The 27,836-nt window shown below is 45.7% G+C and overlaps 3 protein-coding genes, 1 long non-coding RNA gene and 1 other non-coding gene across 5 annotated transcripts in view; 3 read left to right on the top strand and 2 right to left on the bottom strand.

Moving 5' to 3' along the window:
• The first annotated feature begins 868 nt into the window (after positions 1 to 868).
• Positions 869 to 950, top strand: trnas-aga (transfer RNA serine (anticodon AGA)). The gene has a single exon. It is a non-coding gene; the product is annotated as a tRNA-Ser (tRNA).
• A 1,364-nt stretch (positions 951 to 2,314) lies between these two features.
• On the bottom strand, positions 2,315 to 4,751 carry LOC133137791 (uncharacterized). Its single transcript, XR_009709621.1, has 3 exons — positions 4,377 to 4,751; positions 3,724 to 3,747; positions 2,315 to 2,477 (listed from the first exon to the last, which is right to left on the bottom strand). It is a non-coding gene; the product is annotated as an uncharacterized LOC133137791 (long non-coding RNA).
• A 157-nt stretch (positions 4,752 to 4,908) lies between these two features.
• Positions 4,909 to 11,305, top strand: sdr39u1 (short chain dehydrogenase/reductase family 39U, member 1). The gene is made up of 6 exons (XM_061256134.1): positions 4,909 to 6,088; positions 7,166 to 7,272; positions 7,485 to 7,567; positions 8,251 to 8,372; positions 9,169 to 9,321; positions 10,540 to 11,305. Exons 1-6 carry the CDS (start codon positions 6,073 to 6,075, stop codon positions 10,971 to 10,973), a joined length of 915 nt encoding a protein of 304 aa, XP_061112118.1. The 5' UTR covers positions 4,909 to 6,072; the 3' UTR covers positions 10,974 to 11,305.
• Positions 11,306 to 11,538: 233 nt separating this feature from the next.
• Positions 11,539 to 19,503, bottom strand: mettl17 (methyltransferase like 17). Its single transcript, XM_061255545.1, has 14 exons — positions 19,229 to 19,503; positions 17,885 to 18,023; positions 17,140 to 17,289; positions 16,154 to 16,241; positions 15,795 to 15,876; positions 15,439 to 15,512; positions 14,992 to 15,086; positions 14,609 to 14,679; positions 14,289 to 14,396; positions 13,995 to 14,063; positions 13,328 to 13,378; positions 12,771 to 12,863; positions 12,229 to 12,425; positions 11,539 to 11,924 (listed from the first exon to the last, which is right to left on the bottom strand). Exons 1-14 carry the CDS (start codon positions 19,301 to 19,303, stop codon positions 11,840 to 11,842), a joined length of 1,377 nt encoding a protein of 458 aa, XP_061111529.1. The 5' UTR covers positions 19,304 to 19,503; the 3' UTR covers positions 11,539 to 11,839.
• Positions 19,504 to 20,189: 686 nt separating this feature from the next.
• The window catches only part of parp2 (poly (ADP-ribose) polymerase 2), a 17,115-nt gene continuing 9,468 nt past the window's right edge, over positions 20,190 to 27,836 (top strand). The window contains exons 1-6 of the mRNA XM_061255103.1: positions 20,190 to 20,426; positions 20,801 to 21,010; positions 21,474 to 21,614; positions 22,124 to 22,194; positions 27,450 to 27,500; positions 27,750 to 27,836. The exon at positions 27,750 to 27,836 is cut by the window's right edge and continues 10 nt beyond it. Of these exons, the coding sequence (XP_061111087.1) occupies positions 20,351 to 20,426; positions 20,801 to 21,010; positions 21,474 to 21,614; positions 22,124 to 22,194; positions 27,450 to 27,500; positions 27,750 to 27,836 (636 nt within the window). The 5' untranslated portion in view covers positions 20,190 to 20,350. The remainder of the gene's footprint in view (positions 20,427 to 20,800; positions 21,011 to 21,473; positions 21,615 to 22,123; positions 22,195 to 27,449; positions 27,501 to 27,749) is intronic.

The following is a 27,836-nucleotide window of genomic DNA, read 5'->3' as shown; positions in this document are numbered from 1 at the left end:
AGTTAACTAGCTGGCAATAATCTGCCATTTTTCAGAGTAGCTGGATAGAGAGTTAGTTGACTAGTGAGCTCATTTAGCTATTTATGACTTAGTCATCATTTAATATAGCTTGCGATTTAGCCGTGAGTTGTATGTTTGTGAACGCCGCCCTCGTTTTACTGTACCTGATTGTTTTTATACAGTCTATATACCTGACACGTTTTCATAGCTGCCAACTCTCACGCTTTCGGCGTGAGACACACGCATTTGCATGTGCGTGTGAAAACAGGCAAATGCGTGTGTCTCAGGCCGAAAGCGTGAGAGTTGGCAGCTATGCGTTTTGATAAAGTTGCTGAACATATAATGGTCTCATGTACGTTTAGAACATAAAATTAGCCTCATTCATGTTAGCTTTCTGTCCCCAATGTTGTACACATAGACAATGTAGAATTCCGAGGTCTAATTAAAAATGCATAAATGTGTAAAGTCGTGAAATTAGACATGTGAGCGCCATAATTAATTGGGCAGTGACACATTTTGTGTTATTTTGGTTCTGTAAATGACTCTTAACATATTAAGCTTGAAAGGATACAATGCCAACGAGGTGCAGATTCGCAGCCTTAATTAGAGGGTATTTTCATCCATTTCGGATGAATCGTTTAGAAATTATAGAACCTTTTGATGTATCGGGATCCGTTGGATTTAAATAGTTATTTTCAGACTTTTATGCTAATTTTATAGGGGTAGCCATAACACAGAAATAGCGCTACGTAGCTATACGAAAACCAGTAATTGGCGAGCCAGTTGCCATTGTATTGCGAAATTACATTGACATTTTTATCGTATATGGCTTATGCTATATAGCATCACTGCAGCAGACCGTTTTCATGTAGTCGTGGCCGAGTGGTTAAGGCGATGGACTAGAAATCCATTGGGGTCTCCCCGCGCAGGTTCGAATCCTGCCGACTACGATATCTGTTTTTCTTCTCCTCGCTAGAGGGAATCTTTTCATCTTTCTGAAATAGCCACTCACTACCGACTGAGCAGTATAATTTAACGGGATTTGTCGCCTTATACACCAGATTAACTGATTCAATTTTGTCAGAATCGAGGAACTAAAGTGACGGAATCATTGAATTATGAGCAGGTAGAGGGTGTCCCCAATCCTGCCCTGACTGACTGTATCACTGTTACCATCAGCATTAAGGCCAAAACTAGGGGTGCACATCAAGGGCCGATCAGTTTCAGGATTTTGTGCCAACTTCTGGTGTCAATTATTTAATTGACTCGGTCATCTTATCTGACGTGTATGAGTATCGGCTACAGTTGCCGACTATAAGTGTTTCTAAATTATATTACTGCGTTGAAGTACAAGCTTGAACCCGTTTAATTTATAGAGGCGTCAGCAAATTAACTAGGCAATTGGTTGGAACAAAAAAAAAAAAAAGACTGGACTTGGACTGCAGTTCGGCACCCCCAGCCTGGACCAACAGGCACCAAGACATGACATCTTCTTGCACTTTAACCTTTGTGCACATATTTTCTAAATTCATTGTAACTGCAATGTTACAGTCAGAAGCTAAGATTTTGACTCATTTTGTACTTGGACAAATGGATGTAACAAACCCAGTCTTCAAATCAGTGCCATGGGGGGTCCATGTGTATCCCAGTTTTTAATTTAGCCTCAGATCTTGATTATACAATGAGTTCAATAATTTGCTGAATTAGCGCTTTGTTTGCACGGTGCACAACGTACATTAAGTGAAATGTTGCGACTCTAAACCGTTGCTCATATTCTGTGCTTTAATGCGGTTCAATGTACATGGCCGAATGAGTAATTGGAATCAATGAAGGCCGCATTCATTGGTTGACAGTTACTCAAATAGGCCAATTCGTAACCAAACCCCACATGGAGCGGCTGCCGTTTCTTCCTGGCCTTTGGCAGACTGGTTGAGTGCACACATGCTCATATACAGACCTTATCACACTCCCACCGTACCGTTACAAAATGGCACGGAGGATGTCACACTGCAGTAAGTCTGACTATATGCATGTGTTCCCGGCGAAGCACACTGGAAGAGCACGCTTCAACACTAAATTTAGAACTGCTCACCTACTTGACATTCCCAATGCACTCAGTTTACACCTGCCCTCTGAGTAAGCAAGCTTTTTCCCCAGACAGCCATATTCTGGAGTGCAAGTCTTCAAATCCCAGAGAAACCGATCACTTCCAACCAAAGGGGATTGAACAGTGAATAACACACCCACACAATTAATTCTATATCAAATTCAACCAAAGGGGATTGAACAGTGAATAACACACCCACACAATTAATTCTATATCAAAAGTTTATTTTCATACAAAAAAACCCCCAAAAAAACCAAGTCTGACAAATCACCCCCAAGTGCTCCACTAGTTCGTAACACATCAATACCGATTTTGTCCTCATTTTCTGCAGCTTGTTGCAGACTCCATCCACACGAGGGCACCCCTACACCTGAGGAAGGAGAGGACACTTGAGTACAGAGCTGGGACAGGTTTTATTGTGGACTGTGGACAGTCAGTAGACTTGCTCAGTGCATGTGTAAAATCATGGTATTTGTCAGGTGAAACACGGAGATGCAACTCATCACAGCAAGGTCCCACTGGCCAGCGGCACAACAACCCCCCCCCCAATGTTACATTTGACCCCTTAATACTCCAGATCAGGGGCGTCAACTCCGGTCCTGGAGGGTGACGGTCTGCTGGCATTTAGTTTCCTTTCAGTAAGCAGCCAATTAAGGCCTTGAGAACAAGGTGTGGACTCTTTAGCCAACAAGACTAATTCTGAAACGCCAGACCAGTAGACACCACGGCCCTCCAGGACTGGACAGCACACCCATGCTTCTGATGGACACAGGCCACAGTATTATGGGGTAATTCCATGTCAACTGAACACTTGGACAGCATAGAGACTTTGATGATTTGGCCACAAGAATCCACTGGAATAAATTACATGAATTCCCCCAGATTTATAATCCAAGACATGAGCCAACAGTTAATTTGTGCCAATTTGCATGACTATGACCGATTTGCATCATCTCCATTACTATAGGTCACAGAGAAAAGGTTCTTGTATCACTATTAGGTATTCGCCAGCTCGAAGATGCACATTATGTTCACCCCAAAATTTAAAGTAAACAGAATTAGGAGTAATTATAATATGGAAATCTGAGTCACAGCACAACCATTTAAAAATGGATTACATTTTCATAGACGTAAGGTCAACACCATCTCCAGAATATTTTTTTATTTGTCATTGCAGACATTCTGAAGTAGAATCCCACTGATTCATAGATACCAATTCCTGATGTTCCATCCTACCTTTACCTGGGAGTCAGGTGTGAAGACAGTCTGGTCAATCAATAGCACTAATTACCCGGGAGAAAAGAACCAGGGCTGTTTTTTTTTTGTTTTTTTGTTTTTTTAAACTAACCATTTCTCTACAACCCACAGTGATGGAAACCGAACACGTCAGTCATGGAATCACAAATTGGCGCAAACGGTTAGCCTATATCTCCCAGATTAACAATCCAAGACCAGTATGATTCAACTTCCAGTGGTTTCTCATTAGGCCAAATGCAGCATGTCAAATATCATTAAAATACATGATGATACAGCCCAAAGTGTTGAGAACACCGAATTACCCCAAGCATTATCTTCAAGCGGTTACACTATTAAGGGGACCCATGTAAGCAACCTACCAGGTGGCCAGAGTAGCTGGAGATCTGCAAAAAAGGATAAGAAATATAAATATTCTGAATACAAGCATTTGCGTTTCAATATTTACACATTTAGATGCAAATTATCCCGCTCAAGAAAACCCGGTCAACAGGTAGCGGCGCCTCTTGGCGGCCAGACCCGGTCAGCGCAGTGAATAATAATCACAGGACTCATCTGAAACACGGACTCACATGCAGATCATCATTCCGGGTCTTGGCCACACGGTCACAAAACATGAGGACGCCAAAATGTCCAAGTAATCTAATCTAATATGTATATTAGAAGCGCCCCTCTAATATAGTCTGTACACGACACGCGTTTGACCACTTTGAGAATGCAGTTGCGTGCATGTACCTTTCCTTTTTGCTAAAGCATCCGGTGGTTACAACGGGGCTAAATGCGTTTTGCTTAACGTCGGAGATTTACAGGTCTCGACAGAATACGTACACTTGCATGGCGTATGTAAAAGCCCATAACAGTGCATCAAGGCTAACATCTGGAAACAATTATGCACCTGCTATCCTAGTTACAAAAAACGTAAGTAGCCGCGATCGTCCCCGATTCGCTTTCTTGAATCACACTAACACAATGCATAAACTCGCATAAACTTGAGTTCTTCAAAAAACACACTTACCTCGCTCGGTACCACCGGGATGTCCGTCCAGACAAGAATTACGTTAGCTAACATTACAGCAACTAAGGCTGATAAATATATCAATCTGGGCAAGCGAACACAAGCCGATAGCAAATTTGATAAACCGGATTTATACATTCGCTTGCCAGTTCACTAACTAGTCCAACGTTAGAAGCAATACGGTTGATAAATAATTTTATTAATTTAGTTGAATTCATTAAAGTATTACGAGTTACAGGTAAAACTAGATTAAAAAAAAAAAAATGTTTGTAGGTTTTAAACCATAAAGAAAAACGCCATGCCGCAAACTACTTGGCCTAACGTTACCCACTTGGCTAGCTAGCATTGTAACACCCAAACACGACCCGCTCTCCCACGAGGTTGGACGGAAAGACCAGAGAACGGCAAGAGCGTCTTTTATTATCTCCTTATCAAACCACGTGTTTGCTTTGAGCTTCCGGATACATACGCTCGCAGGGTAAACAGGTCGGCAGCTGCATTAATATCAATAGTTTCAGAGTAAATTAATGCCGTGTACCTCGTTAGTACTGTATATTTACACATTTGAATTTTACCGTTATCAGTTATTACTGATTCGAAAATGTATTCGAATTATTTGTCCGCTTATAGTCAAAATGAGCTGTTCATTTGGATCCCGTTTGTGTCAGGTTCCACCAGGGCCTCTGTTTGCACGTTTCAGAAGGCTAGTACTCCTGTATCATTTTACTTTCTCTATTTTAAAGCAAGATGAATCCAGATTTGGTGTGAAGCTTTCTCTAACGCATAGAGTGGGGAAGTTGGAACACGCAGTCCGTTTGACCACAACTGTAAAACAAAATCATATTAGTCTGTTTTCTTTTTATGGCGGATACACCCAATAGCAACACTGGTCTAACTATTTCACGGGCTTAAAGTCCCTTTAGAATGAACTCCAATTAATGGAAAAAATACACTCAAATGCCAAATACCATCAACCCTTTTCAAGTTGTTGCGCTTACTTCTACCATAGATGGTTTTGCTAGCCCAGGGAAGCCAAGTGAATGGCTCTGTGGCTGAGGCGAATTGGCTCCAATTGTTCACTGAAATGAACCGTTATTTGCTCCTGAACACCCTCTCCCAATTTCCACGTTCGGCATGGAGTTTCATTGAAGCTTTTTAATGTTTATTTGTATTTATTGTTTGACTTTAATTTATTATGTCTGTATTTGGAAATTATAGTGAATAATAATGGGAATTACACTTTTATTTTACGTAGGCCTACTGACATAGGACTTACAATACTTTATCTGTGAAGGGTCTGCCCTGTTAAACATCCCTATCAACTATATGAATGGATGAAAATATTTTTAAGACGTCATTGGAAGCACTACAACAACAACCTGGCTAAGAGGCTAAATATTATATTTATATGGAAAAGCTTATTCTATATCTCTTTACATTCTTGCTTAATTATAATAATTGAATTCACAGCTATCAGTATAGTCCTCACAAATATGGCGGTAGGCTCCATCCATTTGCTCCAACTTCTTCGAGCACCATGTGACTGATCGGGCGTCATAGACGGAAGTTGAATTGTTTTCACGTTGTTGAGCTCAGCGGTGACTGACAACCTTTTTATACAGTCTATGCTGACAAATGAACGGAACTCCATCTGACCCAATGGTTCAGTCATACCCGGAAAGCTGAAACGGACAGAATGAGAGTTATTATAGGTAGCTACGTCGCTTTAAGCGTTGCTTCACATTGGAAATCAAAGCGGTATATATGGTGTGCAATTATTATGTTTTGCTTGTGTGCTACGTTAGGTCGTTGTGCCTAAGCTACGTCAATGCCAAACCACCGCGCGCTCTTACCATTAAAGTGCAGTTTATGGTAACTGTTTAATCCCATGCATTTGCGCATGTTGCACTTTTTCGCGAAGGTCGCTGCAACCTTGACAATCATTCCCACTGGCTGGCATGTATGGCATGCAGAACAGGGTCTTCGTGTTGCATATTATTATCGCAACATTAACAAACCTACAGTGACTGAATAATAGAGCTGTGCTGTTCACAGGAGGTCTTTAATAAAGTGTAGATTTGTGCAGGTACACTGCTCCGCTTATCACCCGAATGGGTTGGTTTATTGTTTTCATAACTTTAGAGTATACTAACCTGGACCTCAAGTACAGTAAACATAGTTAATTAATTGTTTATGATCACCCTGTAACATTTAAAATAATTTTTGCAATGATTTTATGCATGGTGGAAATGCTTTTTGGTCACTGATAGATATCAGTCACATATGAATGCTTTCTGTGCAGGTCACTGTCAAGGCAGTGATATCGTGTTTCTTCCCTGACTGCACAACACTGATAATAACATTGAACCTTGTTTCATAAACATTCATTTCTCAGGGATTCCTGTCAGTCAGTTATGATGATGATAATCATGAAGGCGATGATGATGGTGGCTGTCTTGTTGCAGGTGGAGGTTCTGGGTTTTGCTGTGAGGATGATGATGATGATGATGATGGCTGTTTTGTCGCAGGTGGATGTTCTGTGTTTTGCTGTGCGGATGATGATGATGATGATGATGATGGCTGTTTTGTCACAGGTGGAGGTTCTGTGTTTTGCTGTGCGGATGATGATGATGATGATGATGATGATGGCTGTTTTGTCACAGGTGGAGGTTCTGTGTTTTGCTGTGCGGATGATGATAATGATGATGGCTGTGTTGTCGCAGGTGGTTGTTCTGGGTTTTGATGTGATGATGATGATGATGTTGATGATGATGGCTGTGTTGTCACAGGTGGGGGTTCTGGGTTTGTGGGTCGTGAGCTAACCCGGTTGCTGCGCGGTAAAGGTCACGAGGTCACCCTGATTTCCCGTCACGCCGGCCCCGACAGGATCACATGGGTAAGATGGCCGCCAGAGACGCAGATGCACTCATCTGTCGAATGTCATCTCTCTATCTCTAATCTTTCTCCCTCTCTCCATCTCTCACACTCTCTCCATCTCTCTCTCTCACCCGCTAAATCTCTCACTCCATTTCTCATGATCAAGTCATGTTAAATCAACCGAAATTCCTTCTCAGTCTTTTACTCCCTCCCTCGTCTGTTTGATTGCAGGAGGATTTGGACGCCGGCGGCCTCCCGCCATGCGAGGGCGCTGTTAATCTGGCCGGTGAGAATCTCATGAACCCCCTGCGCTGGTGAGAGTCTCATCCTTTCGACTGACCTGTAGAACATAGACGGGCCAATCCAGCTGTCATTTAGATCAGTGACACAGTGGGGGAAAAGTACTTGGATAGGACCGTGGGCTTGCTGTACATATAAGGTCAAAGGTCAAGTCATGGCGATGACACCAGGGAGTGTTCCAGATCGACCCACATAGTTTGGTACTGCCCGTGCATATGCAGCACATTAGTGTTACATACTTACTTACCTGGACAGAGTACTCACCTGTACTGTACTCACCTTCATGCAGTACACTACAGCACACAGCCCTTTCTCTCTCACTGTGGTCCTTTTAGTGCACAATCATCTGCAATGTTGTGCGGCTAGTTTTTTCAAAATATTTTTCAAATATGCTCCTTGCCTCTCTCCCCTCTATATGACATTAGTTATTTCGCTGATGCTTTTTATCCAAAGCAACTTACAGTTGACTAAGCCGGGGCCAATCCGCCCCTGGAGCAATGCGGGGCCTACAGCTACTTATTGTGTCATTGTATTGCACTGAGATTTGAACGAACAACCTTCTGGGTCCCAGTCAAGCAGTCTTAGCCACCTTACTGATTCCTCTATTCCTCCTTCCCTTTCTCTCTCCTGCCCTCCATCCTTCCATTCTTTCTATTCTCTCCTCTCCCCCCATCCCTCTCTCTCTCTCTCTCTGCAGGTGGAATGAGAGTTATAAGCAGGACCTGTTCTCCAGTCGGATTGATACGACCAGAGCTCTTGCCCGGGCCATAGGTTCTGCCCCCACACCCCCCCGGTCCTGGGTCCTGGTCACTGGCGTGGGTGAGTCTCGGTGACACCGGCTGTGACACCTCACAGCTACGGCACGTCACAGCCATACTGTGTAGCAGTGGTCGTCACTCGTGGTCGTGGAGAGCCGCAGGGTGTGCTGGGGTCCTCACTCCTGGTCCTGGAGAGCCGCAGGGTGTGCTGGGGTCCTCACTCGTGGTCGTGGAGAGACGCAGGGTGTGCTGACTTTCGTTCCTACTCAGCACTTAACTGATCAATTAAAGCAGATAATTGCACAGTTAACTCACGTGACCTGCTTTTTTTGGTCGAATCGGTCGCTGACATTTAGGCAAGAAGGGCTTTCCAGGGCCAGGAGTGAGTGGCATATGACCAATGGCTTAGGAATAGACCAGAAAGATAATTATCGAGTGTGATAATGATCACTGCCACCAAGTGGTGTTTCACCTTATTTTTAGTATTTAATTATAGCTGAGGTGGTAGTAAACATGCCAGTGTTATCTGTTGGGTGTTGAGAAGACAGCCAATCAGTAGCAAGACCTTGCAGCTATTTAATTATAGCTGAGGTGGTAGTAAACATGCCAGTTTTATCTGTTGGGTGTTGAGAAGACAGCCAATCAGTAGCAAGACCTTGCAGTTTCAATATCATTGACAAAAGCATATCACGTGATCACATGGAAGCTGTACGATCTTGCAGCCGATTGGTTGCCTCATCAGCACCCAATAGATTACAGTGGTGACACTTTTTCCTGGGAGCATGTCACACCTGTATTGCATTTGATAATTATTTTAGCAGTATGTGCAATATACAGATTTTCCGTGTGCCACTCAGCCTGTTACAGGCCAAGCCCGACTGCTCTGTACACGGAGGACAGTGATTGGACGCCCTTTGACCTCTTGTCCCAATTGGTGAAGGACTGGGAAGGGGTGGGACGTCTCCCTGAAGACGTCGCCACGAAAACCAGACAGGTGGTGATCAGGCCAGGTGAGTGTTTGTGTCCTGGGACAGTCTCAGGACAGACCTGGGCCAGATGTATATCTGAAATGCTTTAGATCAGGGGTACACAACTCCAGTGCTAGGGAGGCTGATGTATACACTGGGTTTTGCTCCCACCAATAATTCTTACTTAATTTTACAGGGCTCTTTGGGAGCGAATGTGTGCTTCTGAAAATGAATGTGTGCTAACAGGAAAAATAATTTAGGAACATGTGTACTAATTGAATTAGTGTGTTTTATTTATTTTTTTACATTTGGAAAGAATGTTAGCATAGAGCATTGGGGCCTGTATCACAAAGCAGGATTACTGAGTTTGCTGGGCCCTGTATCACACAGCAGGATTACTGAGTTAGCTGGGCCCTGTATCACAAAGCAGGATTACTGAGTTTGCTGGGCCCTGTATCACACAGCAGGATTACTGAGTTAGCTGGGCCCTGTATCACACAGCATGATTACTGAGTTAGCTGGGCCCTGTATCACAAAGCAGGATTACTGAGTTATCTGGGGCCTGTATCACACAGCAGGATTACTGAGTTAGCTGGGGCCTGTATCACACAGCAGGATTACTGAGTTAGCTGGGGCCTGTATCACACAGCAGGATTACTGAGTTAGCTGGGGCCTGTATCACAAAGCAGGATTACTGAGCTGAATAACTGCACCGGGTAAAACCCGGAACCCTTCCAGAACTGGAACACGGACTGCAGGTGAAAGAGCTGTTCTGGGGTTTTACTCAGAACGTGTCATGAATGTCAGATCAAATAAATAATTTGGTTACTGAAATAATGAAGAGCAAACATTGTTGTTTGCAGTGTTAGTCTTGTTATGAGACTTTTTCCCCTCAAGTAGACAGTATTAGCATGTTTTAAATTATTCTTTTGCTTAAAAGGTGTGTTACCCCATTGGCAAATGTTGAAATGACTAAGACTGAGACCTGAGTAGAAATAAGATCTGAGAAGATATGACTAAAATAAAATTTTTTGTGTTTTGTATTGACCTTTGTTGTGCACTCCTGCTATTGTTCTGTAGATGCCAGTAAAAACTGAAAAACCACCCAACCAAAGTGGTCACATACAGGAATCTTGGGTGAAAAGTAATCTGCAGGAATTTTTCGATGCTTTCTCTGTAAAATGTGAAAGTATATGACCCAGGTCCACATGCGTCTCCACTCTTACTGACGGGTCTTTGTTTTTGAACGTCCCGCACCAGGGGTGGTGCTGGGGCGGGACGGGGGGGCCATGAGGCAGATGCTGACCCCGTTCTGGCTGGGCCTGGGGGGCCCGTTGGGCTCGGGGCAGCAGCCCTTCCCCTGGATCCACGTGTCGGACCTGGCGGGGATCATCGCCCACTCCCTGGAGTGCACCACGGCTCCCCCCTCGGGCCGGGACGGTCCGGAGGTCCTGAACGGGGTGGCCCCCGCCCTCGACACCAACCGGGAGTTCACCGGGGCGTTGGGCCGCGCCCTGCGCCGCCCCACCCTGTTCCCCGTCCCGGGCTTCGTCCTGCGGGCGCTGATGGGCGCGGAGCGGGCCGTGGTGCTCACGGAGGGCCAGCGGGTGGAGCCCAAGAGGACTCTGGAGACGGGCTACCAGTACCAGTACCCCCACCTGCAGGCCGCCCTGGAGGAGATAGTGGGGAGGTAATGGCCAACACCCCGCCCAGGACGGCTTCAGCTCTGCTGATAATACCTCCGTCCTGCAACCCCGCTCAAGCCTCCACCCGAGATGCCATCAACCGGTCCCACAAATCTTCTCGGACACACCAAAAAAACCTCATTCCCACCTGTTTGAATGCGCTTTCGATACTGTGTAAAAGGCCCTCTGCACCACTCTGATCAGTTGTCTATTTCATACACCTCTGTGGTTCTCATGATGCAATAAACAAATGTGTGAACACTGCACCCTCCAGGTTGGAACATGAATCGCCTCAAAGTGTTTATTTTCGCTGTCCAATAAACTGTTTTTCTGACACAGTGCTCAGCGTCAGTGTCAATATATCTGTATCTTACTGTGATTTGAGGGGGCAGTAATCCGTGTATGTACAGCGTGTGTGTTTGTGCATACCTGTGTGGCACAGGTGTGTGTGTGTGTATAGGTGTTTAATGAACACACACGACTCGTATTCCTATGTGCATTTAATTGGTTATTTACGTACACAGTGAAACAGGTGAGCTCAAGGCTGTGATGTCAGAAGACAATGAGTGTGTGTGTGTGTGAGAGAGAGAGATGTGACAGGGGAACACAGGAGTATAACCTGGATAAGACACCCAAAACATCTTCCATCCTCCTGCCTCAGTTTATCCTCCACTCCAGGAGGTGGTGCTGTGAAAGGAGCCCAGCAGCTCCCCACTGTCTCACTCAGCCTCCCTCCCCTGGCTGTCCCTGATTGGTTCTCTGTGAAGCAACAGGCCAGAGTCTCCCGGTGTCTCCCTCTGCCTGGGTGGAGAGGAGGTGAAGGCGGAGTTTTGAATGCAAAGCCATATGCACTGCAGTGCATTCTCATTGGCTGCTCATTCTGCAGGGGCGGGGTCCTCTTGCAAGATGATTGGCAGGCGATCGCCCCAATGACTGCGTCTGGCACAGCGGTACAGGTCTCTATGAGGGAAAAAACAAACCAGAGATTAACCGCTACAGGTGAGTGCAGTATCTCCTTGTGTGGTAAAGGGTGAGTGCAGTATTTATGTACTCATGTGGTACAGGTGTGTGCATTATCTACCTGTGTGGTACAGGTGAATGCAGTATTTATGTACCCATGTGGTACTGGTGTGTGCAGTATCTACCTGTGTGGTACAGGTGTGGTACAGGTGAGTGCAGTATCTACCTGTGTGGTACAGGTGTGGTACAGGTGAGTGCTGTGTACCTGTGTGGTACAGGTGTGGTATAGGTGAGTGCTGTGTACCTGCCGTGTCGATGGGCGGTCACGATGACACGCCTGAGCTCTCCGTCGCTGAAGCAGAGGTCACAGTGGACGTGTCGGGACCGGCGGAGCACTGGGCCAGTCAGCCGCGCCCAGTCAGACCCCGCCTCCTGCCCCGCCCCCTGCCCCGCCCGCGCCAGGACCAGATAACTGAACTTTTCTATGTCACGATCGCCACTCTGAGAAAGAGAAGAGAGGACATTAGCAACATTTAATGTATTACAGTGGATTATAGTATTTGGTCAGCAGTCTTCAATACTAGTTGAACCTGTAAGGTGACCTTTGCTAATGTTTACTTTGTCTATTTCATGTGAATAAAGCATGCTGAATTGAAAAAGTAGAGGAAACATAAAAAAGAGGGAGAGGAGGAGAGAGAGTAGAGTATAATTCATCATTTCTATTCTCTTTCTCTTCCATTGCACTTAGTACTCTGCAAAACTCAACTCCACTGTGGAGTCTGTCCATCTCTCACTGACTGACTGACTGACTGACTGACAGACAGGAGTGCCTCAGCGTTCTCTTACCCCACGCAGGGGCAGGGGTTGGTAGGGTTGGGGAAAGTTGCAGGGCAGCTGGGTGTGCCGTTTAAGTTTGGGGCAGGTCAACTGGTGCGGGCACTGAGAAACACAAAATCAGACAAAAAGTAAGACTCACACCCACTGTAACTATCAGACTTGGGTCAAATACAGAATTGTTTTGGATTTAAATCCCTTTTGACCCAGGTCTGGTAGCTTCATCTCCAGTTGCATGAACACACTGACTGTAGCTACATCTCCATTAGCATGACTACACATGCAACATGCAAGAATACACTAGCCTCTTCCCCAAGGCTGTGTCTACAGTAGCCAAGTGGCATCTCTCCATAATCCTATACTGATTCAATGTCTAGCAATCCTAATATTCAGATCAAAGACTAGCTCTTTGGGGTTCTCTCACACCGAATCCCATCTGTCAAAACGATTCCTCCGATACTGAATATTTCTAGCTCCTCACACTGGTGTCTGAAGAACATGTTGAAAGCTCCCTCAGTGTTAAACAAGAGATATGGTTCACATGAGTAACTCGTCGAGGTCATACACACCGGAGCGAACACAGAGGCTCTTCTGGAGTCAAAGGTCACCTTATCTTCTTCCTGTGATAGGTCAAGAACATAGTGACGTCACCTCAACTTAAGAGTTTCATCCCATTGCTCTACTGGTAACAGTAACCATGGTACAGCGCATTACAAGAATAGGGCTCACTGCAGCGGAAACCCTTGGTGTGCGCAAGGCCAGGATACTCTCCTCATCGATTATTCTCCCGTGATAATTTTCTATAAATCTGCATTTATAAGTATGTGTGTGTGTGTGTGTCTGGCGGCACGGATGGTGCAGTGGGTAGCACTGCCGCCTCACAGCAAGGAGGTCCTGGGTTCGAATCCCCGTCGGCCGGGGCCTCTCTGTGCGAAGTTTGCATGTTCTCCCCGTGTCTGCGTGGGTTTCCTCCGGGTACTCCGGTTTCCTCCCACAGTCCAAAGACATGCACGTTAGGCTGATTGGAGAGTCTAAATTGCCCGTAGGTATGAGTGTGTGAGTGAATGGTGTGTGTGCCCTGTGATAGACTGGCGACCTGTCCAGGGTGTATTCCTGCCTTTCGCCCAATGTATCCTGGGATAGGCTCCAGCCCCCCTGTGACCCTGTTCAGGATAAGCGGGTTAAGATAATGGATGGATGGATGGATGGATGTGTGTGTGTCTGTGTGTTCCTCACCGTCAGAAGTGTGTCTCTGGCCTCCATGAGAATCTGATGACCATCTTTCGTCCCGTTTTCCACCAGCACCTGCAACATTTACACACAGCACCAATGTACAACACAACCACAACAAAACACTAAAGATGCACACTACATACATTATATTACACATATTTAGCACACAATCTGAGCAACTTATCTGAGCGTTTGAAAAAACTGAGTGTGTGCGGAGTATGTGTGTGTGTTTGTGTAAGTGAGTGTGTGTGTCTATGTGTGTATAAGTAAGTGTTTGTGTAGGGTGTGCGCACTAACCAGGTAGGACTGTGTCTTTCTCCACAGTGTATGGATGGTATCTTTCCTCTCCTTGAGAGTGGGCAGCTCTGACAGTGAAAACGCACTCACCACCAGGTCAAATTGCACCTGCCAGGACCCAGCACAGAGTCAGACACACAGGCTCCAGATCAGAGAAGCACAGGGAATTAGTGTCTGGTAAAAATTTGAAATGGCACCAAAATTAAGAGTGGAATTTAGCAAGAAGATGATAATGAATTATTGCTTATTAATATGCAAAAACATGCAACACACACTCTTCTCTCATTCACACACACACACACGCACACAAACACTCTTACCTTTGGAGTGACAGGGAGGAACTGCCGGAAGTAGGCCTGTTTGATCGTGGGATCTCCCGTTTCGCTGCCTCCTGCACACAGACACACACGTCTCAACTGAAGCAAGTCAATCCTTAATCGTCTTCATCACACCAGTGGTTACGGTGTGTGGATGTGTGTTACTGTGTGCGTGTATGTGTATGATAGAGGAGTGAGTGCTTACAGTGCTTGAGAGAGTATGTATGTGTGTGTGTGTGTGTGTGTGTGTGCGTGTATGTGCAAGAGAGGGAGAGGGAGAGTGAGAAAGAGTGTGTGTGTACTGTCTGTAGCCTGTGTGTTTGTGCATGTGTCTGTGTGTGCATGTGTGTGCATGTGTGTGTATATGTGCGTGTGTGTGTATATACCTCTGAGGAGCCGTTCTGCCAGTGAGTTCATGGCCCCAGAGCTGTCCACACATACAGCCTCCCCCAGAGAGTCACCCCACAGTGTGTGCGCCGCCCTGGAGGAGGGTTACAGTGGCACAGTCTGACTGCAGCACAGTCAGAATACACACTACAGCACGGTCACACTACAGCGCAATCAGTGACACTAAAACCAGACCAGGGTCAAATACATAATTCATTTGTATTCAAATGCCTTCTGGTTCTCTTGGTTGGCTCAACTGCAACAGGCAAGATCAACCAAGCTCACGAAAAAGTATTTGAATCCAAAACAATTACAATTATTTGACCCACGTCTGACAAACGCGCAGTCGCAACACACTGCAGCACAGCCATGTTACAGGACAGTACCACAGTCACACACCACGAGCAGTGCTGAGATGAGTTACGAATATTTACGCAGTTACTCACCACAACACCGTTCCCACACCTGACCCAAAGTCCAGCAGAGAGCGAGGGGAGAAGGAAGGGTCTCTCTTCTTTATCTGGAGAGGGTGCGAGAACAAATGATGCCCTTCGTGATAACTATTTTCATTTAGGCCCAACTATCAATTTTGAGCATCCTGCGTCGATTTTTCTCTCTATAATTTATCCAGGTTTCCCTTCATGTGCAGGCTCTATCCCTTTAATGATTCTTACAGGAACAAAAAAACATGTGCAAAAGTCATGTTATTTGACACATTTTCTTCCCTCTTTTGATAAATCCACATTTCCCAGTCACGTATATTAATATGAACACAAATATTCTATATTGATTAATACTTCACCTCATTCAAAACTCTCCTCACTGCAGCGTAACCCCCGGCAACCCTCGCTGCCAAATACACCATGGCAACATCGTCACTGTACCTGAGAGTCACAGACAGCGATTACAGACACTACACTGTGACAGGGTCAGTGTAAACACCCAGCGATTACAGACGCTATACTAATGGGTTCAGTGTAAACACCCAGCGATTACAGACGCTATACTAATGGGTTCAGTGTAAACACCCAGCGATTACAGACGCTATGCTAATGGGTTCAGTGTAAACACCCAGCGATTACAGACGCTATGCTAATGGGTTCAGTGTAAACACACAGTGATTATAGATGCTACAATGGCAGGGAAAGATTGTACAGCTACCTCAGTGGTGTCCAATGATACGTTGTTTTCTTCAGTTCTGAAAGAACCATCTTCTGAATTTCAGTCTTCAGTAAATAGGGGTCTCCATCTGAGCACACACACACACACACACAAACACACAGTTACATAGCTTCTGGGAGATTCTGTGAGAAACCATTAATATGCCTTATTGATATGTGACATATAACAGCTAATAGACCTTTATCTCTGAAGGAACCGTCAATTATACTGCATAGATCTTTTGGGTTTACTCATCAAAAGGAGGCCACCGTATCAATCTGTCACTTTTTACATCATCACAACGAGCCCCTGTGTCAGCCAATACATTTACATTTACCTCGTGCAGAAAGTAGGATGACAAGAAAAGAAAAGGCTGGTAACTCAACCGCGCTCCTTCGTCTACAGACTAGAGAATATCCAGCACTCTACAACTTTACCTGGCAGGCTGTTCCACACACTGACAACTCTTTGTATGAAACTATGATACTGATACTATGTCAATTCTAGATCTTTTAACTTTTAGGTTTCATACCGGGAACCAATTTAGTTGCCCTTCTCAGTACTTTTTTCCAAGAGCTTCTATATCTCATCTGTAAGAGTGGTGCTGGGAACTGCATACAATTCTCTAAGTCTCACTTCAATACAACCTCCTTTGATTTATAACCAATACTTTTAGCTAAATATCCAATCATCCTCTTACCCGGTTTTACTGCTACATCACCGAGACCCTGATAAGCTAAAATCAAAAAGGTTTTTTGATTTTGAGAAAGTTCCTTTCTCCTTGTCTCAACCCTGTCTTGTTGCTTTCTCCCCCATCTCATAACTGTCTCACCTCCCTTCTCTCTCTCCTGCCTCACTGCTCGAGATGATCATTCCATTCACATTAAAAAGAGTCTACATACAAAAATCATAGAATCTGTGTGTAAATAAAGGCAGAAACCCATCAAGTCTCCCCTCCCCCTTTTCTTACCCCCCCCAACCCCCACCTCTGCCACTCTCCTTCTCTTTCTCCCAGAAAGTTTTCTCCAAAGCCACCGCTTTCTTCCTCAGTGCCAAGTCTTCTGGTTGCCTCTGCCTGCTCCACAGGAAGTTGGTGAGTCTGTGCGCCTTCTCAGCCAGCTGTTTCACTGCTGCCTCTGCAGGAAGGGAGGAGACAGCGCACTGTGTTCATTACAGGACCGGCATGCACACGCATGCATATTGTTCTGTACGTGTATGCGCAGTCATACTTGTGCATGTGCTTGCACATCATCACTGTGCGTCCCTCACCGTGTACGACGCGCAATAACATCATCACTGTGCGTCCCTCACCGTGTACGACACACAATAACATCATCACTGAGCGTCCCTCACCGTGTACGACACACAATAACATCATCACTGTGCGTCCCTCACCGTGTACGACACACAATAACATCATCACTGTGCGTCCCTCACCGTGTACGATGCGCAATAACATCATCGCTGTGCGTCCCTCACCGTGTACGATGCGCAATAACATCATCACTGTGCGTCCCTCACCGTGTACCACGTACAATAACATCATCACTGTGCGTCCCTCACCGTGTACGACGCACAATAACATCATCACTGTGCGTCCCTCACCGTGTACGACGCGCAATAACATCATCACTGCGCGTCCCTCACCGTGTACGACGCGCAATGACATCATCACTGTGCGTCCCTCACCGTGTACGACGCGCAATGACATCATCACTGTGCGTCCCTCACCGTGTATAACCGTTAGCGCCGCTCTCTGCAGTTCCTCTGGAAGGGAGACGCTTTTCAGCGCCGTCACGCCCGGGTGCTTCCTGTGGGGGGCGCCATTGAGGAAGTCCTGCATCTGGGGACTCGCCACTGCACTCTGCCACTAAAGAAACATAAAACACCAAAACGATTCTGTGTGCCAATATCATTTCATATGGGACACGCATACCTGACTCCGTACAGCAACAAAACAAACAAAAATTTGCCAGCAGCTATAGACCCACATACATGTATTTTATTATTCTGGACAGAGAACTACTGTTTTAACCATTGAGGATGAAGGGAACTTCAAAAGCAACTTGGTTCTGACAGTCTTTAAAGCTACAGATTCAGCTTTGACAAAAGCTGAATGTGGAATATACAAAAAAACACCAAGATGAGGGGTGGTTAATGGGATAACGGCACACATTTTGGGATATGAATATTTAACACAATTATGAAATTAAAACAATTGGAATTTCTGAATATCAAAAGAGATGCGTGTCTGGACAGGAGTATCCAACATATAGGAGTAACACTACACGGCATGCAATATGAAATTCGTAATATCCCAAAATGTGAATACTTCTATGGGCCATATCATCCCGATACATTTCAGAAGCACGGTTTATTTATTCATTTCTAAAAGAAACGGGTCACACATTACTGTCACTAAAAGACGACTGACAGAAAATGCATCCCACCAATCACAGGGAAGCGATTTGCATGCCTTCCCATAAACCACAGCGTTCAGGATTGAAGTCGGTATAAATTCACATGAAGGTAGCTTTCACATTTTTAGGCCAATAATTCATTATAGGGGAAATACTTCTGTGTTGTAGCCTACAGACAGAAATAACAATTACAAAATAACAATTAAAAACTCGCAGAATTAAAACCATGAACGACGTAGACGACGGTACTCGGTGGTATATAAGCGTCTGTCCGTCACACGCCATCCAATGGCTGGACGGAAGCTTACTGTAGAGGTCACGTGCTGAGTGCCAGTCACTCCAATCACCTCGGGGAAGGTCTGAGAAACGAGCCAATAGCTACCCTAGCAGGGTATCACCTGATGCGGGTGAGCGAGTGCACAGAGATATGGGCCAATGGCGAGCTGTCAATGCAGGAGAAGCCGATCTGCACAGTTACGAGTGCTCCTCGGTGGATGCAAGCACGTCGGCTTGGAAACGCTCGCGGCTGGCGTATGAGTGCGATGTGTAAGCTGGAAAACACTTCCAGAACCCAATTCAGACTACTCTCCCTCCAGCCTTTTTGGTTTTTTAACCTTACTTTATAGACATCATACATATATTTTATATCACTCACTCTGTTATTGATCCTCAGAATAATATGAGGCTGACGGACGACGTAGAAGCAACGACGACTGCATAGCGCCGCCATCTCCGGCTGTTTCTTGCTGAAACTGAAAGATCCGAGGTTCAGTTCGCTGTAAAGTTGTCAGTTGTGAAGTAGCTCCAGTGATATCACTCAGGAAAAAGGGACAATTGTAAACCGAAAGTGAACAAAATCAAAAGTGTCTTTTTTAAAATGTGGAAATGTCTGCCTGCACTATTTGCCCGTGGCCCGAAGTTGGTCCGTCATCTAAATGGGTCCGACTTGACACTTTCTCTGAGCAAACGAGAAGCACTGTACATTTGCTGCTGTGAGCGCGGTGATACATCATTGTATAATAATAATCATAATAATAATAAAAATGCAATTTGGGACATTGCTCATGCAAAATTGTATTTATTGGTATCCAAAAAATATTTTAAGAGTTTTAAACTTTTTTCTTTTAAAATCACCCCTAATTGCAGTCAATATAAACAAAAGAAATCACCAGCAAGATATATCATTGACAAAACTAAATAACAAACATTCACAGAAAAACAAACCCACATCACCAACATGATTAACGGAAGAAAATGACATTATTTACACATAATTTCCAAAACATGAGACTGAAGAATTAAATTTCAATTCAGGGTGCGCGAAACCAGCCAACCAAATTCAAAATCAGAAATCCAATAAATCAGATCTCGGAAAGCAAAGAAATGGCAACAATGTGGGGACTATTGTTAACCATAACTAGACGGTGTGTAAAATATAGTTGAACGTGTTTTTTGTGCATTACCATCACAATAAGCTTTCCTGTGGCTTTCCCAGAGCGTCTTTCCTCGCCCATGACTCGTTTCCGAACAACGTCGATTTCCTACTTTTCCACCAGTTAGAGCCCGCCATAGCCAAGCCTGGCCAGGGCGTCGACCAATCACAGAGCTGGGTTCGGTGTGGGCGGGTGCTGTTGGGTTTTCCCTCCTCTCCGCTCGTGCCACAAGCGCAATCAACATCACAACCGGGTTTTCAGCTAAAAACAAACCCGAAGTTACAGTTCACTATTAATAGCTAGCTGTAGTTTAGAGCGCTTTGGTGTCTCCACTGTGCGGAGAAATGAGGCGTACCAGAAGTGCCCGTAACAAGCTGGAAGAAAATAAAGAACTTGGAGAGAGTGAGCCTACGACCTGTGGTAAGTTGGCTAACTTGGCAATACAACGATGACAAACTGGATTGGTCGCTATTAAGCTAGCTAACTGGCAAATGTGTGGCTCTTCATTGTGTTTCGGTTTTGAGATCTATACTTAATAATACGCTATATTAATTCATTTGTTTTCTACGTAGAGTTAAGTGGAATACATTGTTTAACATCGGAGCTACTATAATGTTCGTACGATCAGATCTGGTCAGATTTGACTTTTTCATACTCTCGAATAAATCGTAACTTAAACTCTCTCTCGATGCAGTTCATGTACTGTCGTGCCTAGTCAGAGTATCTATACTGTACTTGTTAATTATATATGCATTGTTCATATACTGTAGTCTCCCTCTCCCTCTCTCATATAGTTTGGCAGTGGGAGGTGGGTGATGGGGAGTGGGAGGCGTTCCCCCCTGCTGAGTGTTCCCAGCTGGACGCGGCGTTCCAGGCCGGCCGGGCCTCAGTGTCTCTGACTCTGAGCAACGGCTCCAAGTACAAAGTGGACTTGAAGAAGATGATCCAGACGAACACCACCACCAAGTTCCAGAGGCAGATCCGCTCCCACGCGCTGAAACAAGGTGTGTGACATTTGAATTCTAAAACCCATCCATCCATCCATCCATCCATTATCTTAACCCGCTTATCCTGAACAGGGTCGCAGGGGGGCTGGAGCCTATCCCAGCATACATTTGGCGAAAGGCAGGAATACGCCCTGGACAGGCCGCCAGTCCATCGCAGGGCACACACACCATTCACTCACACACTCATGCCGCTCCAACTTCTACAACCCTATTTTAATAATCATAAGTTCAAAACAAAGTCTGGCTTACTTTTGCAGTCACATCAAAAATAAGCAAAAAATAAGCAAAAAAAAACATAACAACAGAGTAAACAATAAAAAAATCTAATCAAATCAGACGCGCAACCCAATACATGAACAATGCATCCTCCTTTCCTCCACTCATCTGCTCCCCCCATAGCTCCATATAGGAGTATTGGGACACACCCCAGGCATGACCAAAACCTGATTTCCTCTGACAGAGAGCGCAGGTGAAGCCGGAGGCCTGGCCAATCAGAATGCTGGCCCTGCCCCCATTAAGGAGGAGGAGGAGCCAGAGGAGGAGCCAGTTGCCAAAAAGAGTCGGGGCACGGACATCACCACTGAAGACTCTGACAGCAAGGGTAAGCGCCCTGGGACCCACAGCACTGATGGGTGCTTTCTGTGTACTGTGTGTGTGTGTGTGTGTGTGTGTGTGTGTGTGGGTGTGTGTAAACGTGCAGAGTTTGTAAGGAGAACTTTGTGTGCATGCAGGGATATTACATTACATTACATTATTGGCATTTGGCAGACGCTCTTATCCAGAGCAACATACACTTGATTAGACTAAGCAGGAGACAATCCTCCCCTGGAGCAATGCAGGGTTAAGGGCCTTGCTCAAGGGCCCAACGGCTGTGCGGATTTTATTGTGGCTACACCGGGATTAGAACCACCTACCTTGCGTGTCCCAGTCATTCACCTTAACCACTACGCTACAGGCCACCCTATGATGTTATGATGTTGACAATGCTCTGTGTGTGTGTGTTTGCAAACATTATGTGGGCAGTTCTGTATGTGTGCAAAGATTATTTTGACAATGCTTTTTGTTTGTTTGTGTGTGTGTGTGTGTGTGTGTGTGTGTACGTACGTGCAGAGGTTGTGAAGACGATGGTAATGAAGGGGAAGGCTCCGGTGGACTCCGAATGCACAGCCAAGCTGGGAAAGGTACTTCCTTTTTCCAGTTTTAGCCCCGCCCTGCACTCTCAGGTCATTAATGCTCTGTACATACACAGCTTGCCCCCAAGTCACGCCGTGCTGCAGGAGAGTCAGTGACTATTGTACACCCTACTACAAGAGAGTTAATGACTATTGTACACCCCACATTCCACACGCAGTACTACAGGAGAGGCAGTGACAATTGTACACCCGACTACAAGAGAGTCAATGAATATTGTACACCCCACATTTCACACGCAGTACTACAGGAGAGGCAGTGACAATTGTACACCCTACTACAAGAGAGTTAATGACTGTTGTACACCCCACATTCCACACGCAGTACTACAGGAGAGGCAGTGACAATTGTACACCCTACTACAAGAGAGTCAATGACTATTGTACACCCCACATTCCACACGCAGTACTACAGGAGAGATTGGAGCTGATTGGAGGACAGGCATATTTCTCTTGGTGAGTGACAGCTTTGGGGGCCCTGAAGTGGGAGCAGTCACGGTGAAGTCTGCGATGCCCGAACTTATGGCAAGCACCTTTAGTGTAACATCTTTAGGGCTCTATTTTAACCACCTAAAACGCATGCAAGTGCACTTCAGACGTGTATAAATCCATTCCTCCTTTCTTTTTTTTTTTTAACGGCAGATAACTTTGAGCACAAAGTTTAAAATGGGTTGTTGCTCGATCAATTGATCGTAGGCGTTGCTTTTTGGGGCCGTAAAAAAACTTGCAATAAAAACCAATCAGAGTCTCGTCTCCCCCATTCCCTTTCTCGGAAAGCCCGCGGCGGCGGGAGCGTGGCGGCCGGCTAATGTAACCGCGGCGCATTTGCCGGGCCGGAGAGAGCGTTTCTCGGGGGAGGAGACGGACCTCCTCGCGCGGGAGGTGAGGTCGCGCGAGTCGCTGATCTACGGCGGCGGCGGCGGCTTCCCCCCGCGGCAGCCCGAGGTGCGGCGGGCGTGGGAGGAGATCGCGGCGAGCGTGTCCTCGTTCTCGGGCGTCGGGAGGACGGCCGCGGCGTGTCGCAAGCGCTACAACGACGTCCGCCGGCGCGGCAAGCAGAGGCTCGCCGCCCACCGGAGGCAGCTGGCCGCGGGGGCGCCGTCGGCGACGGGCTCGGACGAGGACGCCGCCGTGTCCGCGCTCTGCCCCGACGGCGTCCAGGGGTTCGGGGGGATAGAGGTGGGCCTCCCAGGTAATGCCACGAGATTAAGTTAAATGGGTAGAGACAAACGAAGGGGGTGGGGGGGTGGGGTGGGGCTGGGTGATTCCAATTCGACACGTTTTTTTGGATCGCGTCTTCGCGGATTTTAGTGAGATTTGGCGTGCCGATTTGTCCCTATCAGGAATCCCTGGAACAGTAATTACACTTGTCTCGGATTGTTAATCCGGGACATGTGGGCTATCAAAGTTTGCATTTATTTGCATGACTCCATGACTGACTGACCCGATCTCCATTGCTGTAGGTCATGGTCATGGTCCTTATATCAGTTCATAGGCCTTCACCAGCTCTGTCTTAAGCTCTGTTCACCCCAAAATGAAAGGTAACAGAGTTATAAATTAGTGTAATTTTGAAATCTGATTTGCAAAAATACCTATATTTTAAAATGGATGAAATTTTCACCAAAGTTAGATTATAATGTCACCACAAAATCCCCGAAAATTTGGTCTTGGATATTTGAGTTGTTGACGAGATATTGTTACTTATTTGAAGTAGCATCACGTGGTTTTGTATCACTAATTCCTTACAATGTTGCTGTACCACATCATTATTATAAGTGAAGCAAATACCCCCAAAAACAGCAATGAACCACAAATGTGAGGCTCCTGAATGCCAAATTGCTAGGTTAAGGAAACAATCAGACATCTTTTCATTGTTTGTTATAGATCGAAAGAAGTGTGGGCAAAGTTATTTTACAGGGGAATTAAAAGCCCATCTCATCGATAAATATTATATACCGATTTCAATTGCTCCGATACAAACCTAAAGCTTTATTGCAGGAATCAGCTCACTGTCCTCAAGGGCAGAGACCTGGTTTTCCACCCTCCCTTTACCTGGGAGTCAGGTGTGAAGACAGTCTGGCCAATCAGTTGCACTAATTACCCAGGAGAAAAGAAAACCAGGGCTGGATTTGGATTTAAGGGCCAGATTTTCATGAAATCTCATTAAAATCTGTTACGATGCGGAACAAAATAATGTTGAATTGACACAGGTGTAAAAATGCACCAGTGCATCGTGATGCATCAGTCTTAAGCTGGCAATTCAACTGCATCTATTTGAGTCAGTTATAAGTGATTTAAAATAACGATTACAATAAGAAACTTAAACAAGGCACTTTTAGAAAACTTTTGACTTCAAGAACTTTTAAGTTTAGTAATTGTCTATATTCCACCAATAGTGAGTACATCAATTTCTCCTGTCTCATTTGTGTATTATTTAATTTAATTAAATGGACTGAATCTCATCAAATTTAGGTGAAACAAGTGATTTCACGATGCACTGAGTCCCCTTACCTAAAAAATCGTGTCGATCAAGTTGCTGCGGGGTCATATTTGCGCCCCTCCTAACAAACCGTGCAGGCTTGTTGTGAAGATAGTTTAATTTCCGTTGACCCCCCTCCCGTAACGAAGCCAATGAACCGTGAATGTCGCACAGCTCCCCCGGGTCAGGATGCTGAGCCCGGGCCAAGTTGGCAGGAGCCGCTGGCGATTGCGGAGGACGAAGAGACGGATTTAAGACCGCGGACGGACGTGCGACCGGAGATCGAGGTGCAAACGCAGGAGGAACAACAACAACCGCCGCCGAGGTGGAGAAGACAGCGGAGCCGTCCCAGAATGCACCGCGAGGGCGGAGCGCGGCGGGCCGGGTTGGACGCGCTGGAGCGGGAGCTTGGCGACGTGCGGCGCAGGGTCTGCCGCGTTAACGCCCGGCTCGGCCGCCTGGAGGCGCTCCTGCGTCCCCTCGCCCGCGTCGCCGATAACCTGGGGAGGCTCGCCGACGCGGTGGAGCGACTCGTTCCCGCGGTGCATTCTGGGACGGCGCCTCCCCCACCACCGCCGCCGCCTACGACCCGACCTTCGCCCCCTCCGTCGCCCGCCCACGCCCACGCCCACCTGCTCCTGCTGCACCCCCCCCTGGCCCGCCCCGGCCTCCTGCCCCCCGCCTGGGAACCTCCGGAGGACGACGACCAGATTACGGAAGTGCGCCTCTGAACTGATTTTTTCTCTTTTTTTAAACCGTTTTAAATTCACAACTTACACTTTTAGTTTCTGAAATGTTTTTTTTGGGGGGGTTTTTTTTGCCAGCCGTGGCGTAACGCGTAAGGCTTTTTAATTGCCGAAAGTATGGAACCTTGTTTATAGAAAAAACTTTTTTTTAAATATTATTTATAATATTTAATATCTAATCTAATCTAATATTTATAATATTGAGATTTACAAAGTCATCATGCTCAGTGAATCCGCGGGACTGTATTTGAAAAATAATTGTAAAAAAAAAAAAAAAAAAAGCATTAATGTCATGTAAAATGGACAAATAAATGCATAACATTGCTGAACATTTGGAGTTTTATTTTTTATTTTTTTTATTTTACAAATAAACCGTTCAGTTTGCTGACTCGGCTGGAAATGGAGCCCTGGTCCCTCACTCCCTCACTGGTGATTGGCGTCAGCACGCACAGTCCAGCATGGCGCCATAGTGTCTCCTCCCGCGTGTTTCTGACGCCTGGTCAATGCAGCACAGGGCCACAGCAAAGGCCCCAACCTTCTGAGGGCTGCATTGTAACGCTGCACCTGACTCATCCAAACGTCCGGAGCTCGTTTACAGCCCTCGAAAACGTCCGTTCTGTCACGGCGCGTTTTCCATCGATTAACATGGGTCTCCAGTCTCCTCTTTAGGCTTGGGCATCCACACAACATGTTTTCTGTTTGCAAATGCCTTTCTAGGCATCAGAACTGTCTCAAGAAACGTTTTTGTCCCTGTGGGTAACGGTTCCGGTTCCGATACTTAGGCTAAAAAAAATAAGGTTCCTAACAAACTATATACACTGTTGGAAAAGTAATTTCATTCGCTAAAATGCTCAGAATTTCTCACTTTAATGCATACCCCTAGTGGGTTCTCTGCTGAGCGGAAGCTACACTGTAGTTGCTTGGGCACGAGGTGGGTGTTGCCTATCCCGAGAGACTGCGTTACCAGTACTGGTCAGAGACCCTCGTAGGTGGACTCATCGTGTTCCAGAGAGCCTATACAAAACATAGATAACAGCATTCCTATGGACTGCAGTGGCAAAACGGGCAACAATTCCTCCAGAGAAACTTTAAGTGAACGATAGACATTCTATCACTGTTTCTCCCAGTTAGCAAGGTCTTGGAATTAGAGACTATAACGGATTTGGTTTGCTGGATCCTTGTCGTGAAAAGAACACCGGCCCTGATTTGTTTTGCCTGTGGGTTTCGAAATGCAGGTGAGGTCCCCTGGAGCTTGTTCTGCCACCCATTGGTACAAAATAAGTTGTATATAAATAACTGTGGTATATAAATTGTTTATACGGCTGGAGCTGTGAGTTCTAACACTTTTAGAAGGTATATCCTGTGACCATATCGATTGAAAATTTCACTGTGAAAATAAAACTGGCCCCACTGTACTGATTATGATATTACTAATTCTGATTCCTGTCATCATGATTGGTCAAATGATTATGAAATTTCATCCATCGTTGCTGCGATTATATAATTCTGATATTATGACGAACGGTTATGTACTTTCACATATTTTCAGAAACTATAATATTTCACATTGTAGTCTTTTTTTTTTTTGCATGGATGACACTGCAATATGACTTTTGACCAGGTTTTTGTTGGTCAATCAGCTGCCTCAAAATAGCTACACGCCAACGATACTGCTGACCTCACAAACTCTCAAGACTCAAGTTAATTTTCTATTTAAACAGCCTGGGCGCACGACGGGAAAATGACAAACGCATGAGACTGAAATTTGCAAAGACGCTTGCGTTTGAGTTCTGCCTGTACCACGGAGCCCGTACAGTGAGCAACAGTGCCATCTAGTGGAGGATGGTGGAAGTACCTTCTACCATCTTCCACTAGATGGCACTGTTGCTCACTGTTGTTACTAGGATTGGCAGAACACAGAACCGCGGGGCTTTGCTTTTGTATTTTCTGTGTTCATTAGCAAAGTTAAACAGGTGTTTGTTCTTTCTCTCTCTGCCCCATCTTTCTGTCCTCTCTTTCAGGCCCATGTGTACTGTGAAGGAGCGGATGTCTACGATATAATGTTGAACCAGGTAAGCGGTGTTATTTTTAATACCGTGGGTCAGTTATTTTCCGCTGTACTGTGACGCAGTGCTGTTTCTCAGTGTGCTTGTATCGTTTGGTTGTGTAGTGTTAACATGCTGCATTTGTGTGAGCAGTACGGTTTTTAACGCAGTATGATTTGTGAGTGATTTGTTTTTACCCGTGCAGTGGTACAGTGTTGTTTCTGCTGCTCGTGTTGTTTGTGTTGTGTTAACCCTCATTTGTGCTGTCCGTTACAGACCAACCTTCAGTTCAATAACAACAAATACTACCTGATCCAACTGCTGCAAGACGACAATGGCAAGAACTATAGCATATGGACCAGA

This window comes from Conger conger, chromosome 9 (assembly GCF_963514075.1).
Source record: "Conger conger chromosome 9, fConCon1.1, whole genome shotgun sequence".
Taxonomy (NCBI): Eukaryota; Metazoa; Chordata; class Actinopteri; order Anguilliformes; family Congridae; genus Conger; species Conger conger.
Note: the sequence above shows the minus strand (reverse complement) of the source record. Positions and strands in the feature narration are given on the sequence as shown.

Excerpts from the sequence above, each read along its gene's own strand:
- sdr39u1 (XM_061256134.1), top strand. Across the intron at positions 7,273-7,484 it reads GCCCCGACAGGATCACATGG|GAGGATTTGGACGCCGGCGG; the intron begins GTAAGATGGCCG and ends GTTTGATTGCAG. Across the intron at positions 8,373-9,168 it reads GGTCCTGGTCACTGGCGTGG|CCTGTTACAGGCCAAGCCCG; the intron begins GTGAGTCTCGGT and ends TGTGCCACTCAG.
- mettl17 (XM_061255545.1), bottom strand. The coding sequence starts at position 19,303 with ATGGCGGCGCTATGCAGTCGTCGTTGCTTCTACGTCGTCCGTCAGCCT. Across the intron at positions 18,024-19,228 it reads TTCTGAGGATCAATAACAGA|TGGCAGAGTGCAGTGGCGAG; the intron begins GTGAGTGATATA and ends ATGTTTCTTTAG. Across the intron at positions 12,864-13,327 it reads GAGCCTCTGTGTTCGCTCCG|TGCCCGCACCAGTTGACCTG; the intron begins GTGTGTATGACC and ends TGTGTTTCTCAG.